The sequence below is a fragment of the Chenopodium album genome, chromosome 12 (assembly GCF_948465745.1).
Source record: "Chenopodium album chromosome 12, dcCheAlbu1.1, whole genome shotgun sequence".
In the NCBI taxonomy this organism is placed as follows: Eukaryota; Viridiplantae; Streptophyta; class Magnoliopsida; order Caryophyllales; family Amaranthaceae; genus Chenopodium; species Chenopodium album.
The window spans coordinates 54,973,078-54,994,600 of NC_137845.1; the positions used below are offsets into that span (position 1 = coordinate 54,973,078).

Here is a 21,523-nt window from a genome sequence, read left to right on the forward strand (position 1 = left end):
AAATTAACAAGAACCTTAGACAATGATTCACTAAAAATTTTTGCAGCATCTGCATTTCCTTTCTCTAGTGACTTGTATAAGTAAATTGTCCTCTTTATAACAACAATGTTTTGGTCGAAGTTGCACAAGAAGTAATGCCCTTTTTCTGTTTTCTCCGATGGTGGAACTCTTGTAGGCTCTTCTTGCTTTATTTCGATCCCGAGTTTCCCATCACAAGCAACACTCCCCATTTCGAAACAACTTTAAAAACATGTCCTGCTAGAGCACCCACGGTGCACAGATTTACTACAAATATTAGTTTGTGAATAACCCAAGATTGTGAAGCTTTGCGTTAAGTTGTTGCATGTAACACTTATACGTACAGTTCCATTGCAGTTGCACATCTCATTGATATAATAATGAAAGTAATTTACGTATATAATTCATATCTTTAACAAAGACAAAATACCTCAGGAAGAAAGCTTTCTAAATTGATGTATAAGAGATTGAACATTCATATAGAAAAAGTATAAGAGATGTATTATATGATAATGCATTTGAAGAAATTTTATGATTACAAATTTTGCACAAAGCTATAATATAGGCCTTAATGCCTTATTCACAAAAGCAAGAGATCCAAACAATGCAAGTGAGTGAACCTGCCGAAAGTGAACCTCTTATCATTCTGTAAATGGGCAGACAAAACATTACAAGATTTCATTATAAGAATCAAGCATTATAGTGATTTTGTATAGTATGAGGAGATGAGTATAGAGAAATGCAACACACACACACACACACAAAAAAAAAAAAAAATGAAAAAGGGTGAAATTGGGGGGGGGGGGGGGGAAACAGGATAATATAGCGAGCATCCATAGAAAAGGACTATGTTAGTCGTTGAAGGATAAGGAGACCAAGATGGAGTGATCTCGTGAGCAGGGTGCATAGCTGCCACAAGAGTTCCATAAGACAAAAGAATTTATTGCTAATAAACATATACAATTTACACATCTATATCCAAATTCAAGCAATCACACAACCACCAGATTGCATAAGCTTTGAGTCCCTGCCTTTAATATTTGGATGTGCATATAAACATTGTAAACAATCCAAGCCTAATCACCATGAGCATTTATCACAACTAACTATAATCTTAATGAGTAAAATTATAAAGTCCACTGGTCATGAATAGAGATCTTTTACACTTGTGAAGATGATTTGCAGAGCATTGAATAAAAATTGCTACTATAAGTAAAAGTATATTGTTTTTGAATGAATATCTTTGCTACAAGAATGACTCCTATGAGAAAAAGAATTGAATGTGCTTTTATGAGGTGCTGCAACCGGGTTTCCATATCACATCCAGTACTTGTTTAAAGGCAAAGATGGACACTATTAGCATGGAACTTATCCTTGTAATCCATGAATCTTACAACCATTTCCTGCAAACCCCAAGATTTCCTTCCCAAATTACATAGAACAACACAAGCTTAAGCACTCAATCAACCAAACCAAATAGCAAATTTCAATATTCAAATCCAAAAACTAATTAATCAAACCCTATTCAATTCAATTCCCAAATTCGAATTTGAACCCCAATTTGTAAGATCCCAAGATCCTAATCCCAAATTTCAAAAACAAAATCAAATTGCAACCAAATTAAATGAAGAATTAAAGAGCAACATCAACAAAATAAGAGAGAGAAAGAAGGGTTACGAATTCACCCTTTTACAATAATCATGTATTTACCAATAAGGCAACAGATAAATTAAAGACAGAAGCGAAAAATTGAAGAAACAACAGGAAAAATAATTAAAATCACGTAATAAAACATATTAAAGTTCAAAGCTAATCATATCAAACCCAATTCAGTTGAATTCCTAGATTCAAATTCGACCCAAATTTGTAAAATCCAAAAACCCTAAATTTTAAGTCACCTGAAACATTAATTCTCTAGCGATCATCGGACTTCCGATGTGAAAGATTCGGCGAAAAATCGCCACTGTTGATCTGAACTTGCTCTCCCCTTCCGCCGCTACGACATTTTCTGGTAATGGCAAGCAACCGATCAATGTTGGTTCTTCAGATGTGGCTCTACTCTTGAATTTTTGGATCAGACCATTGGGGTTGTTGGAAATGATGTGAAGATTCATTTGTTGGCAATGCAAGCCTTATTTGTCAGCACCATCCATCAGTAAGAGAAGAAAAGAGAAAAACAAACAAAGTGTCTATTCTAAAGTAAAAAGCAAGGTTGCATGAATCATCAAAGAAAGAAAGAGAAGGGCAGAAGTAGAAGAAGACATGTGCTTTTCTTGAAAATTAAAAAAAAAAAAAAAAAAGAGGTTGATGCATGTGAAGTGCACATGCTCTCGCACACGTGATTCCCATGCTCGAGCACTGTTCATAAGGGGCATAGGTGAGACTTTTTAAAAGGTGAGGATTAAGTTTAATTTACACGTGTCATAACTTGATTTGTCCGAAAAAAAAATTAATCAAACAAAGTAAAAATAAAAAAAATAATAAAAAAAAAAACCACCACCACCTTGGGCAAAACCACTTCAGCCACCACTATCCCTACCACCACCCAAACCCAGACCCCAGATCCACCACTCCACCCAGACAGGAATCCATCGCCACCTAGAAACCCACCACACCGATCGGAATCCCACCCAACCTAACCCCAAAACCTTTTTTGAAAATCGAAACCCCACTAACCTTGATTGAGCCATTCGAAACCCCAGCAAACCAGATCTCAGGAAACGAGGAGGGGAGGTTTGCGTGCTGACGGAACCAAGGGCAGAGGAGATCGACGCCTGTAGAATCTTGGACGCAGCCGGAAAAGGGACGGGGAGGGAGCTGGGATCGGGACGGGAAATGGGTTTTCGAGGATGGGGATAGTTTTACAGCTCGTTGGGGCTTTGGGAAACACTCGCTAGGTTCTCGTGAGGGAGAAGGTTGGTGGTTTGGGGGAGGAGGTTCCGACGCTGTCTCCGATCGGCGCTTCCTCCGGCGTCGTCGCCGGTGCCGTGGTTGGGGTTGGGTAGCAGGACGGCAGCTAGTAGGGTGGTTTCATAATTTTATTTCATTTTATTTTTATTTTTTATTTAAAAAATTTAACCTTTTTTAAATTTTTTTTTTTTGACCAATTACAGACTGCCACGTGTTTGGTAACTTGTTATAACAAGTTAAATGACCGGTTAGGACCATTCGGAGCTAATTGATAATAAAGGTCGAATTATTTAAAAATAATCCAAAAGTGGGATTATTTTTAGTGGACGCTCCAAAGGTGGGATTATTCCGGGCAATTTTTCCTAATAATAACTATTTTATAGTTTCAATCGCTCCTTTTACCGAACACTCATAGTATGAACCACTACCTTAACAGCTGACCCTAACAGCTACTACTTGACAGCTCACAACTACCTCTACAGCTCACAGCTAGTCAAAAGCTAATAGCCAACAAGTACAACTAATTTTGCCGAACAAACCCATACTCACATACGTTATACTTATATTTGGAGTAAAGAGAATTGGACCCAAGCCAGGTTGAATATATGATCATTGGTACAAGATTTATAGAAGCCCAATAAAGACACGTCAAAATTCCACAAAATTTGACCAAAAACGGTGGGTGTCATAACAAATCAGAAGAACCCATAAAAGCCCCAAAATTAAAAATTCGAGAGATAGGATCATAGGAATGGGGCTAGGTAGGTGGGAGGACAAAACAAAATTTGTATTGTTATATAATATATTCATCAAATAACCATAGTTTTTATAATCAATGGAATTTATAAATTAGCAATTAGTTGTACTACCACATTAATAACAAGTATTTGGACTCTGGTTCTCAGTGGCTATTAGTAGTACGGTAGTATATTAGATTTTTTTTTTTTTTTTTTTCGAAGGAACGATAGTATATTAGATTTAAATTCATTTTCATATTAACTATTTTAATCATATTTGGTATTTCTATATCATTTTATTTAGGAAAAATTGGTAAAAATAATTCAAACATTCACGTATTAGTGTTAAATAATGTCAACTTTATACAAATATTATTTATTTTTAATAATTTGAATTTTGAGACGTATTCACTTTCATTAGTCCCAACCGGTCATCAATTAGTTATACTACTTATACCATGAAAAATATAGCTACTCGTAATATTAATTTCTTTATTTTTTTTCCCACAAATGTATTCACAAGGTGCAAATGTATAGAGAAAAAACAAGGTTAGTGTCAAGGGTGCACGACTCATATTATTAAATTAGTCAACACGATACTACATGTTGAGATTTCCAACATAAAACTAACACGAATCAACTTGCCTAAGAAAAATAGTTATTGTATCAAATTAATGATAAATATTCTAAACAAAACTAAGTTATTAACATATAACACGACAATACGATATAAATCGGACAAAAAAAATAATGTCAGAATTTTTTGTCACTTTTAACTAAACGATTAAAAATGATACATATTGTTTAATCATATACTTCTTAGCTTGAGTTAGCTAGGGTTAAGGTTTTCAACTTGATTAATAATTAAACATGAGCATGAGCACAAGTACAAGCCAATACGACACATTTAGACGTATTACGGAGTATAAATTTACCAATTAAGCGATTACGCGATATGAAGACCTAATTTACGCAAGGCCTAATGATAAATAAAGAAGAATTAAAAAAACCAGAAAAACGAAAAGGGTCAAGGTGTGAAAATTGGACAAAGGGGAAAAGAAGAAGGTTAAACACTAAACAGGGACAAAGACAAGGACACAGACAACAACGGAGGAAATTAAAGAGGGCAAAAATTTTATACCCAAAAAATTAAAAAAAAATTAAAAAAATTCGAGGAGAGAGAAAAAGATCGAGAAAGATAGAGAGAGAAGAGGAGAATCGAGACAGATTGATGGGATTTGTATGCTGCTTCTGCTGATGATAAGTTTGAATACAACAACAAAAAAATTTTAATTCCCCTCTTTTTTTTTATTTGGATTCGACATTCGATCTTTTTTTAATTTTTGTATGATTAATTTTAGGTAAATAATTCGACATTTTGAGCTAGTGCCCAGATTCGATTCCGTTGATAATTCCCTCTTTTGCATCAAACCCTTATCCAAAAATCCGATTTTTAATTGACCCATTTGCAAGAATTTGATTTATATAGTTTTGGTGGGTTGATGATTTTTTCTGGGTTTGTGTTATTTTGGGGGGGTTTGAGGTTGTAGGTTTTTTTTCCTTAATTTTTTGGGGAAAATAAGGTTATTCTACTGAATGGGTGATTTTCGGGAACCAAACGGTGTCGTTTTGGAAGAATCTCCGGTACCATCATCTTCTTCTCTCTCTCTCTCCTCCTTTAGCCCGGAAGTGTGGGCCCGGGCCGAGCAGTCGACCCATGAAATAATATTGCAGGTTCAACCCTCTGTTGTTTCTGAGGAGAGGAGACGAGATGTTGTTGATTATGTTCAAAGGCTTCTTAGAAATTGTCTTGGTTGTGAGGTTAGAAATTTTCTGCATTTTTTTTCTTTGCTTAATTAATTAATTGATGCTTAATTAATTAATTGATTGATTAATCCCTACTATCTATGTTTTTTATATAGTGTATGTAAAATGATTGTACTTGTGTTTTTGTTAGTTTTGGTGATTGTGTATTTTTGTTCAATTTGTGGGATGTTTGTGAATGCTGGAAAAAGGGTTGAGTGATGAGTATGAGTAGGGTTTTAGATAAGAAATAAGTTGTTAATAAATAGTTCGAGGAAGGAATTCGATGATTGGCAGCTGAGGGTGGATTTTTTTCGAATAGCTATTGTTGTTACAGTAGGTTATCATTGGGTGAGTGATTTGTTGAGATGGTTTATGAATGTAATTATTCGCTAGTGTGTGTTAAGTGCGTGGTAATCTGCTGAAAGGGTGGTACTGGCTGTCCCTTGGGGTTCTTCAGCTTGTTTTGTCAAATTATCCTGCATGATTTTACGAGACCATGACACATGTGTGATGTGTGTATGGTTCTTCAGAATAGATGGTTATTGGCTAGACCCCTTCATGAGAATATGGTTCTTAAGCATAGATATATGCTTTTAAAGTCTTGCATGGTGATGGTTATGCCTGGATTCGTAATGTGTTTGACGAAGAACGCTGGAATTAATCTGGGATTGATTGAATCAGTGTCCATGACATGCTATCCTGTACTAGATATGTGTGTTCTTGACTGATTGTTCTATGGAAGGGAAAAGGGTTTATGACCGAGTGTTCTATTGAAGGGAAAATGATTTTTTTTGCGCATTAAAGATGGTTATTAAAGGTCCTTGGTTGGGATAATTTTCTGTCAGAATGAGGCTTCTGAGATATTTCTTTTTCATATGATATCCTCCCCTCCCAAGATTCTTGTTGATTAATTTTGGATCAATGGCTGAATACAATGTATGGATCTTCTGATAATGCTCATTTTTGGTGAGTTTGGTTGGATAATTTTTTGTCAAATCCTTTCCTCCATTGGCTCCATATGAACTGTACTGTAGGCCTCATGTTTCCTGATAGAAATTGGTTTTGTAGAGGATTTAGATAGGTTTGCAAGGAAACCTGAGCCTACTTATGATTTTTTTTTTTATATTTTTTTTAAATATAAAATAATTCTAGAATTGTGGCTTAATGTTGAAAGTTCCGCATTGGAACCTACTTAAGAGAAGCTCTACATATTGAAACTATTAACTTGTTAATACATTATTCAAAAAAAAAAAAAAAAAAAAAAAAAAAACAAAACTTGTTGATTCAGTGGTAAGATGACTGCGCTCTCAATACTTGCGGCATTGTTTGGAATTATTTTTTTTAGTCTTCATGCATTGTATTCTGTCGTTAACTCTTGCATTATTCTAATGGTTCCTATATTCTAACAAAGTAAAACTCTATTTCACTTGTAGTCCTACCCACAGAAAAATCTAAGTCATCTTCCCTTGGATTGCTTCCTGTAACACATGTTTGAGAGCACCTTTACATAATATGGATTTTCATGGCTGTAGTGTTTGTGGGTTTTTGGTAGCAAGGGATATCTATCTATGGCCTAATGAGCATGTATTTGATGGGAGTCATTATACTATATTTTAGTTCAATAGTTTTTATTTTTTTAATTTATAAAATTGGTTAAATGGTCCTTGTCTAATCACATCGCTTACAAGTCAGAAGCTTAAAAATCATTGAAAGATTGTTTCGAAGATAACATAATTAATGGTGAAACGAATAACAGTGGAACATTGGATGAATTAGACACTATGCTGGAGGGATGTGGTGGAATTACTTGGGTTAATATTAGGGGTAAGCAGGAGCTTGGAGTAAATATACAGTGAAGTAGAGGTCATTCACTCAGTGAAACTCATAGCTATTGCTTGTTGATGCTGATCTATGGATTTTATAGAACACAATGGTGCTAAAAATTCACTGAAAAGTATATGTTTGTAGCCTTTTAACCAATTTTATGTTATCATCATGGTATGCTAAAGGAATTGTTGTCCATATAAAATTAAGAAGCGGTGTAAAGCTAGTAAATGTGCCAATTCTGTGACGTTTCAGCTTTTTTTTTTAAAGACACTTTCATATACTACTTCCATTCCTCGATGTCCTTGACATTACTATTCTCATAAGAACTAAGACAAGAAGAAGACAATTAAATAGTGGGCAACATGTGGCAAATGCATGGAATCGGGGTTATTCATGATAAGCTATTGAATAAGTGGGGTGGTTGTGTGGGGTAAGGGAGGATAGAATAATAGTGGGGTGATTGTGTAGGGTATGGGAAGATAAAATAATAAACAATCATTGCCAAAAAAGGAATAAATTAAAAGTTTAAAGAACAAAAAGGAATTGACTTGTTTGGAAAGCATAAAGAACAAAAAGGGACAGAGGTAGTATAAAACTGCCTATGTTCGAATTCCGGCCAATGGAATCCCTAATTTTTTGCCCCTGTAAAATTGAAGGCTATGTAAGTATCTTCTCCCTTTTTAATGTTGAGATCTAATTTTACTCTTGAAATGCAGTAACTCTCTTCTTTCTCATTACTGACCACCATTATCTCATAATTTGCCTTACTCTTTCCTAATCTATATTAATATCAAACTCTCACTTGCAACTTTAGCAAATGAGAAGGGAGACAGAAGGGTTCTCTGCAGCAAGGAAGTTTGTGCAACTGCTAATGTCTATGGTTTCACAAATTATAATATTGAATTCATTAATTGAGAGAGAGTGATTATGGTTTTTTTTAGCCAAGGTAGTGTTAAAATGTATAAATGAATTAGCTGGCAGGTCTTTAGCGTATTTTGAGAAGATTGTAAGTCACAATATTCCCTATTAGAAAAGTAGTAATTGGCTAATATGACAAATTATGTCCCTTTGAATAGATGTCAAATTACCAGGTCTCTAAACAATGATTCTATGTGAAGGCTTTTAGCATTTATGGAAACAGGTTCAATGGCTCAAGTGCCCATGAAGATTTTTTTACTTTCTACTTGAAGTTATCAAACCACCCATCCTATCTTCTCCATCTTCTTTCACATACCAGAGTGTATCTAATGTGGTAGAACTTAGAAGTGTGTCCCAAAACATGTGCATAATGTTCAATGTTTTTGCAGGAAAACATGTTATAGTAATATTGTTGGAAAGAAGTGTCATAAGAAGCACTTGTTCCTTTACAAGCTTAGGTGGATATACTTATATCTGAACATGGATAGATCTGCTCCCTCAGTTGTACCATTTGGCTGGATGAGGTTAAGTATATATCTTTGAATATCGAATTATATTCCTTAAAGGTTTATATCTTGAATCTGCTTGAGGCATTACCAACTAGGTGGTTCAGCTATAGAATCATTGCTAGGAAACTTTAGCATTGATGGTTTATGAAGGAAGCACCGTATTTTTTCTTGCTTTGGCGACATATATAGCCTGAAATAATTATCTCTTGAATCTACTTGAGGCTTTACCAACTAAGTGAGTCAGCTACAAAATCATTGCTAGGAAACTTTAGCTTCTATGGTTCATGAAGGAAGCACCGTATTTTTTCTTGCTTTGGTGACATGGCTAGCTTTCACTCTTTTATTTTATAATTCCTTACTCTTCCCCCTTCCGCCTTTGTTTTGGCCGGGGCAGGGGAGCTGGTAATTAGACAAAATCAGTTTTTTTAATTTTTAGTTTTTAATTTTATTTTTTTATTGTTGTTGTTGCCATACATCTAATGAAGAGAATTGTTTTCTTCAATCCTTCTCCATAGGAAATTCCCACTGCATTCTGTAGTTATGGTGTTGTGGTGATTGTTAATTGCTGTGACTTGCAACATTACGCCGATTAGGGCAAAAGGCTTGTTACTGTGTACTTTAGATTGGGAAGGACAGCATAATAAAAGAGGATGAAGTACTGACTGAAGTGCTAGTTGTAAGTAAAGTCATAGTGAAATTAAAGATTTAATAATCAAAATATTATGTGTAGGAGGGCACAATTTTTGTGTATTTAATACAATTAAGTTGTATGTATTAATTGGGAAATCAAGAAGCTAATTGCTTCCAGTACAATTGGTTTATTATTTTCTCAAGAAAGTAAGGATTACTCTTGCTCTAGATGTGCAAAGATGCAGATACTGACATCACATACACATAACTATGCTTTACATTGACTTGAGTATTGATCATACTTTTCTTACTGTCATGCAAAAGGATGATATATAAGTTGGAGCTGTTGTAGAGGCTCAACTTAACTCTTAGCATAATTGGAGCTATTCAAGAAGCTTTATGTTTATTGCACATTTATAATTTTATTTTATTTTATTTTTTTCTCCCCCGTTAACTGGGCATCATGTGTAATGTTTCTATAGCTGCAACATGGTCTCACATACGTGATATTTAGCTGTCTAAAGCTGACTTCTACCTTTTGATGTTGTCAGATTTTCCCTTTCGGATCAGTACCATTGAAGACATATCTTCCTGATGGGGACATTGATCTTACTGCATTTTGTGGTTTTAATTTTGAGGAAGCGTTTGCAAATGATGTGTACACTGTTCTAGTAGAAGAAGATCGTAACCCTGCCTCCGAATTTGTTGTAAAGGATGTGCAGTATATTCGTGCAGAGGTCTATCTTTTAACTTAAAATTTAATTTATGGCCATTTCTTTGTCCATAAGATTGATCTTTTTAATGCTGCCTTAGGAATAGATACAATGATTGTACAATGCTGTGAGTAAAACTATACTCTTTGGTCTTTTCCCCCTATTAGAATCAATTATACTGTTCATTCATACTCTTGACATTCCATATCTATTCCCTTGCTGGTTACTTTCAATCACTTTGTTATATGCATATTGTGCTCCATTAAGATTCTGGTGCTTTATTTTTAGTAAAACCTTTTATGTTCTGATAGTTTTCATGCTATGTCTCTTTTCTGTATTTTTATGCCCAATCCATTGTTTTTAACCAAGTGTTTGCTCTTAACCAAGTGTGAATGATTAGTTACCAATCAAACTTGGTGGAGATGGTGGTAAATTTACCTTGTGACTTTGGGGTCACAAGTTTGAGCCTCACCTTCTACTTTTTTCTTAGTAGTGGAGATTCCCTCACCTTCCCTCCCTACTCTCAAGCGTTGACTCGTGTAGCTAGGTTCGTTGACCCTTGAGAGGTACTGGTTCACTATAAAGTGTGAAGGATTGTTTGTTTATATAAAACAGAAGAAAAATAGAAAAGAGAAATGAGGTGAAAAGCCTATTTGGTCCTCGTTTGTTTTCATTATGGATATGCAATTCTCTATCTTTATCTCTCTCTCTCTCTCTCTCTCACACACACACACACACACACACACACGGTAACAATACTTAATAATGAAAGGTTATCTTTACTTTGCTGCTATGTTTTCTTTCATTGTAGTTGGATCATGGTAAATGAATTGTAATTTATGGAACAAACATGTTTAGATAAAATGATGTTATCTGATTGAACATAGGGGTTCTAATTCTAAATCATTTCATTGATGACGGTTAAGAAAGACAAGTTTATCTAGTTTTGAGAGAATAAATAGGTGTGGTTGTTCTGAAGGATCTTTATAAAGGAAGTTTGCAGCTGACAAGTGAACACTTTTATGTCAAAAACAAAGCCTTAGTCCCAAAATGAATTGGGGCCGGCTAACATGAATCGTCTGAAGGAACTGTACGAAAGGGATCAAGAGCATAACAAGATAATCAATTGAATAAAAGCTTTTTAAAAACAGGTGTTTAAAGTGAGAGACAGAAAGGGTATACAAATAAAATTTAAGAGAGTTTTATAAGAGTGGTAAGGGGATAAAAAGGAGAAGAGAAACATGCGAGCAAAAAACATAAAGGTTTGAGAAACGTTAGCGAAGGAAATATGTAAAATTCGCAAAACACGAATTGAGTAAATAATAGAAGTACTAAAATAAATTAAACCAAAGTGTACGTGTATATATGTTAAATTATTACACAACCTGGATGTGAATTTTCTTCCTCCACTACGCCCTATCCAACACCATATTTTCCTCAATCCTTAAAGCACTCATATCACTCTCAATCACCCTCTTCTAAGTTTTCTTTGGTTTCCCCTACCCCTCGTGATCCCAACTCTTTACCACTCTTCAATCCTCCTTACCAGTGCTTCACTTGGTCTGCTTTTTACAAGTCAACACGTTTACAGAGTTAAAATTGGATTGCTGTTTTTGGTTTGGCATGGTCAATTAATTCCCCAGTGTGATGTGTCTCTTTTCTGAAGATGGATATCCAAGGACTTTTCATGGTTTTGTTGTCTAGACTCTTGAGTCTAGACACTCCATGTTTTAGCATGACTAAAAGGATCGAGAGCTTACATATCCTTATTTCCCTCTTTGCTGTTGTGCTGTGCATTGAGTTCTTTCTGTAGTTATTACCTTATATATGCATCATTATTGTCGTGAAGTTATTATAATGTGACTATTGTATAAACAGAAAGTGATGTCATAATGTGATGTTGTGGTTAAGGTTTGGTCTTTGAATAGTTTGTGATGCTGTTAGTTTTACTTCCTTTTGAAAGAGTAGTAGTTTAGGCAGTTTCAAAGGCAATACTGATGTGATGTAGAAAATTGGAAAAAACAAAGAAAAAGAAATTGTTGTTGATGTTGATGTTGTTGTTGTTGTTTTTTTTTTTTTTTTGTTAGCTTTACTTAAGCAACATGTGACACGCATTTTAGAAAATTCCTTCATCTTCAATCTCAAAATTTAGTTCCTGCTGTCCTATAATATCTAATACCCTTTGCTTACCTTTTTTTTTTCCCCAGAAAAATATGTGATTTGTTTATGGTTTGGAATTTCTGATTGCAGGTTAAGCTTGTAAAATGCCTGGTACAGAATATTGTTGTAGACATATCGTTTAATCAAATAGGAGGTTTGTGCGCGCTATGTTTTCTTGAGGAGGTCCGTTCTTCTTAACCTTTGAGATTTCTAATGTCTTATGAGTCTGGAATGCAAATTTCTGTGAAAAGAGTATACAATCTTTCAAGCCATTTTGTTATATCCAATTGAAGTGCACAATTCATTTTTGGGGTTCCTTGGACATGGATGCTTATGAAGCATGGAGATTCCCATGAAGGTCATGTTTTCAGTTTCCCAAACTTGGAAGTCAAGGAAACTGTGGGGGTAAACATTTTCTTTGAATGAGTAGAATCGTTCAAGGATATTCAGTCGCCCAAAATGATGATTTAGTTCTGAAGTCTTTTTAAATAAGATTAGCTTTCATGCCCTTTGTCTTACAATATTTGTGGAAATTATACAAAACCATTTTGGATTTTTAATCAAAATTTTTTTGATTTAATGCTTAAGTTTTTGCATTTCCACGTTTGTAATTGTAAGGAAATCTCGTTTCCATCTTTCTACGTTATTATTTTCATTAACCTGTCTCTGAAGTACATACCATTGGGCTGCCTAGCTCATTCTTGGGTGAAGAGCATAAGGTTGCATACGTCTTAGTATCCTACTATCATAAAAGGTTGCTTTGATTGGAACCTCAATGTGATGGTAGTTGGTGATACAAAATTTATGGTATCATTAGATGTGTTTTGGTTCCCATTTTCTGCCAAGAAACTATAACAAATGATTATCATTTTGTTGGTTAAATCTTGAAAGATTACTTTAAAAATCTAGATTCCTCCATTTATGTTTCAAGGTGTGTTTTCTGCTTTTTATACTGGAGTTGCTATTATTTTTGCATACTTCTCTGAGGACATGTCAATTAGTTATTATTTAACTCAAATGTAAGGTGCTCACTTGCTTGTAGGATACTTCAACCTTTTTGTGTCATGATTTTTATTGACATAAATTGACTTCTTGATTCGTTGTGACATAGTTTACTTCATATAAATTTATATTGACATCATTGCAGGTGGATCGATTAATTGGCAAAGATCATCTATTTAAGCGCAGTATCATTTTGATTAAGGCCTGGTGTTATTATGAGAGCCGTATACTGGGTGCACATCATGGTTTGATATCTACATATGCCTTGGAGACGCTGGTTTTGTACATTTTCCATCTCTTCCATTCATCTTTGAACGGTCCTTTGGCAGTAAGTCAATCATGGATTAAAAGTTGTTTCAGGGCATTGCCTTGTGGTGCATACTAAATTAATTTGACTATTTTAGGTTCTACATAAATTCCTAGACTACTTCAGCAAATTTGACTGGGAAAACTTTTGTGTGAGCTTAAATGGTCCAGTACATGTATCCTCGTTGCCGGAAATAGTGGGTAAGAAGCTACAAATGGGTATTCTGCTAAGCATAAATGTCTTAGGTCATTAGAATGCTCATTCTTGTAGTATATTGGACTTTGCAGCTGAGAGTCCAAAAAGCAGCGGGGATGATTTATTGCTGAGTGATGATTTTTTGAAGGAGTGTGTGAAGAAATTCTCTGTCCCCTCCAGAGGAAATGAGACAAATTACAGGACATTTATGCAGAAGCATCTTAATATAGTTGACCCACTTAAAGAAAATAACAACCTTGGCCGCAGTGTCAGTAGAGGTATATGACTTTTTTTATTAGTTCATTATTTTATTTCATTCTGGTGAATAATATGAAAATCAGTCCATTCTCTACAGAACCTCAACTAGAATTCATATGCTTCTGCTGATAAATTTTGCATGTAGAAATTCATGGCATCTAAAATCAGCATTTTCACTAAGTTTTTACAATTAAAGGATTTAAATCTTCTTTTGTTTTTACCTCTTCTGTTTTGACTGAATTTCCTGTATTGTTTGTTTGACAAGCTCTGGAACATAAGTAGGGTTAAACCGTTGGATTCCTGGCTACTACATATTAATATGAGAAGATTATCTGTAGAACTATAGGACATTTGAGACACTTTTGGTGCATGGATGGAAGTGAAAGTGATGACTTCATATTGAGGGGCTGCCTTGACAATTCAACATATCTGGAGCTGTTGGGATACAGATTCTGAAATTGCTCTATATTGGTGTGTCTGAATTTCCTATTATGATTTTCTATAATTTGACATTGCCTGCTCAATTTGTGCAGGGAACTTCTTCCGCATAAGGAGTGCTTTCACATATGGAGCTCGTAAACTTGGTCAAATTCTGTTGCAGCCTCAGGAAAGCATAGCTGAAGAAGTCCGTAAGTTTTTTACTAACACACTGGATAGACATGGAAAAGGACAGAGACCTGATGTTCAGGATCTTGTATTAACACCTGGGTGCAATGGGTTTGCCCCCGAGGTTTTCATATCTGTTGCTGAGTCCAGGTTAGATGATACTTGTGCTCTTGAAGAAGTACCTATCGATTTCAATGACCAGTCCACTGGATATTGTATAGGATCTGGGGATACACGACATGGTGTAGTCAGTAACTTTAGAAGGCCTGGAACCTATATGGAGAGGATTGAAATTGAAAACCATAGAGGTGTAAATGGAGCAGATCCTTGTAGAGCTCTGCCAGCATCTCAGTTATCTGAGAATGAACTTTCTGCTTCTGCAAGCCGTCATTCTGGTGATGCCATTGATCTTGCAACATATGGGATTCAGGATCTTAGAATAGCTGATCATAGTCATAAACCTTGCCCATATACAGAAGAGGATAAAAAATCGCCTTTAGATCATGCATCTAATTCTAACCTAATTCCTTCACAGCCCTTTGAGAATGGAATGATGGAAAATGGATATTTAGATGATGAGCGGCCCACAGATTCTTCTCTTTCAACTCTCAGTAAAAAATTTACTGGACGACCACACACATGCCATGATGGTAGAAACTTAGCATCTGGAGAGCAGGAAAATATTCATTTATGCAATAACCTGGAGTCAGACTCTAGTTATTCATCTATGAACGTGAGTGCTCACTGCTTGGGAGATTCACATTATGTTTATCGGAATAAATTTTCCTCTAAGACTGTTGGAAAGCATGAAGCAACGATACTCCGCCCTGATCTGTCAGGGGACGTTGACAGTCATCTTGAAAATCTGGGATATGGACGGTGGTGGTTCGATCATGGGTTGCAAATGACCATGCAGCCCATTCATCTGACCCTGCCTCCTGTGTTCCCAGCCAAAATTCCGTGGGATGTAATTCGACATTCGGTGCATTTCAGGCGGGATGTTGTCCCACAAATGAATGCCTCCAGACCTGCCTTCTTTCCCATGAATTCTCAAGCAGTACATGGTACTTATAATGTGGATGAGATGCCAAAGGCACGAGGGACTGGAACATATTTTCCCATAACGGTATACACAGTTTAGCTGCTGGATTATTATACTTCATATTTGTTAGTTTATTTGCTACACGGGGACATATTTCCGCCGATATCAATGTCATTGTCTACTCTTTTTTCTCTGTTTGTTGAAACTGATTCTTGCTTAATCATTTTGCAGAACCATCACTCATACAAAGAAAAGCCCTTTGTAAAGGGAAGGTCTCAGGGACAATTGAAGTCTCCTAGGACCAATGGCCGTGGTCCAGCATCTCTAGATAGAAGCTCACAGGTACAATCTCCTGGTCGTCCTGGCGTTGGGAGGCCAAAGTCTTCGGATTACTTTGAAAGTTCACCTAGGGGTAAGGTCTACAAAGAAGTCAATGGATTTGTTCATACTTCCGAGAAGGCTGTTGAATCTCTTGCTCCTGGGCACCCGCCATTGGAAGCCGCCTTCCAAGATACAGAGAGTTGTGAGCCACTCGATTCAGTCCCCTCTCCTGGAAGCCAAAATGGAGAGAGTGTGTTTATTGTGAATGGTGACAGGTACTTGAATCTCTTCCAACAAAATCAACAAACTTAGGGTGTGTTCCTTATCAATTCCCCTATTTCTATTCTTAAAACTTTTTTTTTTTTCTCTTTTGGAAAAGAAAAAGGTTGATTTTAGATTTTTTTTATCAGTTTGCCAAGTTAACATTATAGACTAATTTCCAGTCTGTTACACAGCTAATATCATACAGCTTTTGAAATACTTAAAATCAGCAGTAATATCAAACTAGTTTGGCAAGAAAGCTCGCTGTTAATAATATTATTTTTCCTGTGTTGGAACTTGTAGGCTCACTCTGCAGTCTTACCACCTTAAAGACGATGAGGACTTCCCCCCTTTGTCTGTTTGACAGTGGCGTAGCTGAAAGCTTGAAACCACATAGCAGAAACTAGAGGTTTTTCAGCCAGGGGTTTAATTAGAGGCATTTTTGTACATTTTACGAAATTGTGTTGCATTATGTTGACTTTTCATAGCTCACAGTTAAGGTTAGCTATATTACAGTTAGGAACCTAGTTGATGATTCTAACGCCGTTTTTGGTAATCCTTGTTGCATTTGTAGATAAATTTTGAAATGCAAATCTTGTAGATGTTTAGTGTATAACTTCATATACGAGTATCGAAGGAGTGTATTCTTTCTGAAGCTGGAATACTGCTTACAAACCCTTTGATCAATGTGCTGATAATAGTGAGATTGGGTGCCACTTCCCTGGCTTTTACCAAAGTTTACTTACAATTTAGATTTGAGGTACTTCTATTCCAAATAAATCCCACAATTGCATTATTGTTTTTGATCAAAGTGTGTTGAGATGTCTGAAAGAGCATTTTCAGTAGATTTGTGACACTTCTACTCAGATTCATGACTGAATTATAATGCTCGTGTCGCGAAAACATTGGTCGAACACTTTATTAAATGTTAATCATTAATCCTTTTGTATTACATACATTTTATTAAGGACTGTCAATGAATTATTGGACCAACATTATAAAATAAAATGCTTAGTAAACTGATCTTCCTTCACACAACAATTCTTTTATAGTGAAATAAAAATAATTTTTTGAGTACGCATCTTCCTTCACACTACAATTCTTTTATAGAGAAATCAAAATTAATTATAAAAAACACTAATAATATACTACAATAACTTTTGAAATTTTGGGCTGAAATTCATATATTTGACCTTTGAGAATTATTATGTTTTCTCATAAATTATTAGGAGTCTTTTTCTGGTAGCAAATATTACTCTATTTTAATTTTAATGACATGCTTATGATCATCAATTAAAAATAGCAGGATATACTAAAAAGTCCAATCAATATAATGATAAGTTATAAAACGGCTCTTCCATAAGATATAGGACCTCTGAATGGATCGTTTTAAGTCTTCTTACTCCCATAATTGGGGTATAAGTAGTATAATAATGTACAGAATATATAATATAATTATGACTAATACAAAGCTGCCATGTATACTAGTATGTATACTTCAATTGGAATAAATTAGGGTAATCATACTTACGAATATGAATTTTTTTTTGTGTGAAAAAATGTTTTTATTTTTTTTTATTTTTATAATTTTTCTTATTATTTTTTTATTTTTTATTTATCTTTTATTTTTTATTTTTATAATTTTTTCTTATAATTTTTTTATTATTTTTATTATTTATGTAAACAACTTCGAATGATAATGAAGCTAAGATTGATAATAGAAGGAATTAGATGGTCGGACCAAATTTCACCTCTACCATCAATCCTATGAAAGAAGTCTAATTTTAAGATCAAGTATTTAAAATGATTGGCACAGCCAATGAGGGATTATTTTTGTTGTTGATGTATCTTCTTGATTGAAACTAATAAATTATTTTCTTACAGAAAATCTGATACATTCTTTATTCTATCTCAAACTATAATTATAGACTCAATACTCCATATACTTGTCAAAAAAAAAAAAAAAAAAAAAAAAACTCCATAACTTTGTATGACAATTCTATCAGCATAATTATTATAGTAAAAATATACACTTTAAAAAAAATTGACACCTTTTTTTCACACTTGCTCACATAAAATTGTTAGTTTTAATGTCTACAATTATGCATTTGTAAAAATTTATAAAAATTTGGTGTTTTGAAGGTATCCACCTAGAGATAAAATTAACAAAATCTAATATAATTATATTATTTGTTTTTATATAAAATATAAGTATCACAAACGACTTAACGAGGGTAGAGTTTGTGACCGATACAAATTACAAAATCTCAAAGTGTACTACAATATTATTTTGATTTTAAAACAAATAGATAAACACTAAAATTGAATCTCAAAAAGTATAAGGATTTTGTATTATAGGTAGAGAAATAATCCAACATGACAAATTTCACTTAGCTTTTAGATTCTCCAACCCTTAAAATCAAAAGGTTTTAAGTATTATTGGTGGTTGTCAATTTATCAAGACAAATGGGGTCCAAACACAATTAATTTATACCAATAAATAAGTCAAAAACATTAAGAGAATACTTTTGGAAAAAATATATATATATATAGATTTTTAAAAAATGTGAAGGATCACCTACCAAATGTATTGCAAAGTTAGATGTAGGCCATATTTGGCAAATGTCACAAACAACTCGAGTGGAGAATACTATTTTTAAGTCACTTACTACGTGTTTATTCATAGTAGCATCCATGTTTATATTCATAGATTTTTTTCAATAAAAAACTTTAATTAGAATTATACCACCTGCCGGCAATTTATGCGTATAATTTATCTATTTGTTTATTTTCGATAAGATAATGTGTATAATATATTGTTAATGAAAGATATTATAATTTTGATTTTAGTGATTTTGACAATTATTATTAATTTTCACAATTTTTTGAGATACCATCCTTTTCATTTTAATTGAATACTAAGCATATAATATAGAAGGAGAGATTGGTCTGGTAAGTGTTCATGTGTCCAATTTCATATTTTTCTTTTCTTTTTAAATTTCAATTTTTTTTTCATCAAATACCCCTTAGCTTTAACTTAAATCACCAAATATACCACCAACATTTTTTAAATTCACCATATAACCATCAGTTTTACATAAAAATCATCATAAACGACGTTAGCTCCATTAGTAATTAAGTTTAGTTATGCCACGTAGTAGCCTATGACTAGTTGTCCTTAAATTATTTAACTAACTAATTAACTACTACCTCCGTTAAATGTTATATGCAAATTTGGGCTATTATTTGTGAGATATAAAATATTCCAAAGTTGCACATAACATTTAACGGATGTAGTATTTATTTAAGAAAAACCCCACCACCGTACCCAACCCTCTCCCCCACTCCGGCGACCGGCCATCGCCCCGCTCCCACACCTCCAACACTCAGCATCCCTCTCCCCCACTCCAGCGACTGGCCACACTAGCTTTTCATCGCCGGCCCACTCCCTGCCTTTCCTCCTTATGCCGACCCTCCCCCTTCCCTCGTCGCGCCACTAGCCAAACCCTAACCCATCACCTCCGCACCCTAAAAACCACCTACTCTCCCTCAAAAAATCCTCCCCTAGCCATCGGTCGACTCCCAAACCCCCCTCACCAGCGTCGGCGAACATAATTTTCCCCTTCTCGTGCCATCTCCACCCCACCAAACCACCACGTATGCCGTAACCCAAAACTCAAAATCTAGGGTTTCTATTTTGGTGTTTTAGGGTTTCTGAGTGGTGGTTTTATACTAAGTAGGCGATGGCGACGTGTGGGGGGGAGGGGGTCTGGGCTGCCGGCGAAGGGATTTCGGCTAAGGTGGACAGGCGAGGAGGGGTTTTTGGGTTCGGGGAGGGAGAAGGAATTTAAGGTGAGGTGCGGCGGGGAGGGGGAAAGGAAAGAGCTGGGGTTGGGGTTGTCATCGGGGGGAGAATAAATGGGTGCCGGGCAGCCGGGAAGTGGGCCAGACGCCGCCCTGCTGGGGGTAAGGGTGGGGGAACAAGTTGGGTTGGTGGTGTCTTTTTTCTTAATTTTGTTAATAAGTTTATAAATTTTAATTAATTTTAATTAAACAAATAATATTAATAAGAAACAATTACTAGCTGCCACGTGACATAATTAACGTTAATGACTAAGGGCTTGTTCACATTTACTGAACTGAGCTGAATTGAACTGAACTGAACTGATTGGAGCTGAATTGAACTGAATAGAACTGAAATGAATATTTTATGAGAGAAAGAAATTAGAAGCTGAAATGAACTGAACTGATTAGAGCTGAGCTGAACTGAACTGATTGGAGCTGAACTGAACTGAACTGAAATTAAGCTGAAGTGAACACGCCCTAAGTTAACGAAAATGACATGTGGTGACATTTTCGTATAATTGATGGTTATATAGTGATTTTGAATAATGTCAATATTATTTGGTGAATTAAGTTAAAACTCATGGGGTATTTGGTGAAAAACCGATTAATTAATTACTAATGGTTGTTGATTTAAGTTTTCAAATTCTTATATATGGCTTGCCACTTCACATATAAAACAATTAAATAAATAGTATGGGGTTATGGTGATGAGCAAATAGGGTTACCTTGACGTATGTGAGTCATTTAAATAAAAAAAGGGGTTACTCTCTTACATAAGTGGAATCATTCTTTCAATTTTTATAACAAAAAAAGGCATTACTCGAATAAATAAATGGGATTACTTATTTTAAATTAGTTGATATTACTCATATAATGAATTAGAGTTACTTTAATGGACAAAATGAGGTTACTCTTAGGAATAAATAAGGTTACTCATATATATAATGTGGTCACACCGTGTGACTAGCCACATACAAGACTTACTCTTGTTTTCTTAAAAAAAAAAAAAAAATTAATTGTTGAATATTATATTGCAAAAAATTTGGGAAGTAGTAAGTACAAAGTAATCTAAAATTTGTAATACAACGTATGGATTATTTGTTATTATCTAGTAAAAAAATACTTAAATAATTCTTGAAGTAATAAATAATAATGATAAATCCCATGTCATAAAATTTATTGCCATCCTTATTAAATTTTTCTTTCCGAATAATCCAATCTTTAGTCTTACTAGGAAAAAATATCTACAATATTGTTCATTATCGCTTTCTTATTAATATGCAATTCACACCGAGCCAAATATTCACAAATGGCTTGATCATCAAGTGATCCAAACGGTTAAACATGCAAATATCGAGTCAATCTAAGTATGGCATGGCTAAGCCATACTAGAATATTGATTATCTAAGCCATACTAGTCCGTTTAGCCCCTTTACCTAGGGAAACTTTCTACACAA

The 21,523-nt window shown here is 34.7% G+C and overlaps 1 protein-coding gene across 2 annotated transcripts; it reads left to right on the forward strand.

Annotated features, from left to right (window-relative positions):
- Window positions 1-4,755: 4,755 nt before the first annotated feature.
- On the forward strand, window positions 4,756-16,907 carry LOC145570646 (uncharacterized). Of its 2 annotated transcripts, none has more exons than XM_081629782.1 (9): window positions 4,756-5,486; window positions 9,907-10,092; window positions 12,319-12,411; window positions 13,376-13,558; window positions 13,635-13,737; window positions 13,825-14,010; window positions 14,524-15,722; window positions 15,870-16,272; window positions 16,524-16,907. In XM_081629782.1, exons 1-8 carry the CDS (start codon window positions 5,262-5,264, stop codon window positions 16,269-16,271), a joined length of 2,577 nt encoding a protein of 858 aa, XP_081485908.1. In that variant the 5' UTR covers window positions 4,756-5,261; the 3' UTR covers window position 16,272; window positions 16,524-16,907. The 2 variants fall into 2 exon arrangements, with proteins under 2 accessions (XP_081485908.1, XP_081485907.1); XM_081629781.1 differs by having other exon boundaries at window positions 15,870-16,234.
- The last annotated feature ends 4,616 nt before the right edge of the window (window positions 16,908-21,523 follow it).

What these genes read in the sequence shown, in the direction of transcription:
- LOC145570646 (XM_081629781.1), top strand. Translation starts at nt 5,262, where the DNA reads ATGGGTGATTTTCGGGAACCAAACGGTGTCGTTTTGGAAGAATCTCCG. An exon ending in CGCTATGTTTTCTTGAGGAG is followed by an intron (nt 12,412 to 13,375) that starts GTCCGTTCTTCT and finishes ACATCATTGCAG; the next exon opens with GTGGATCGATTAATTGGCAA. An exon ending in TTTATTGTGAATGGTGACAG is followed by an intron (nt 16,235 to 16,523) that starts GTACTTGAATCT and finishes TGGAACTTGTAG; the next exon opens with GCTCACTCTGCAGTCTTACC.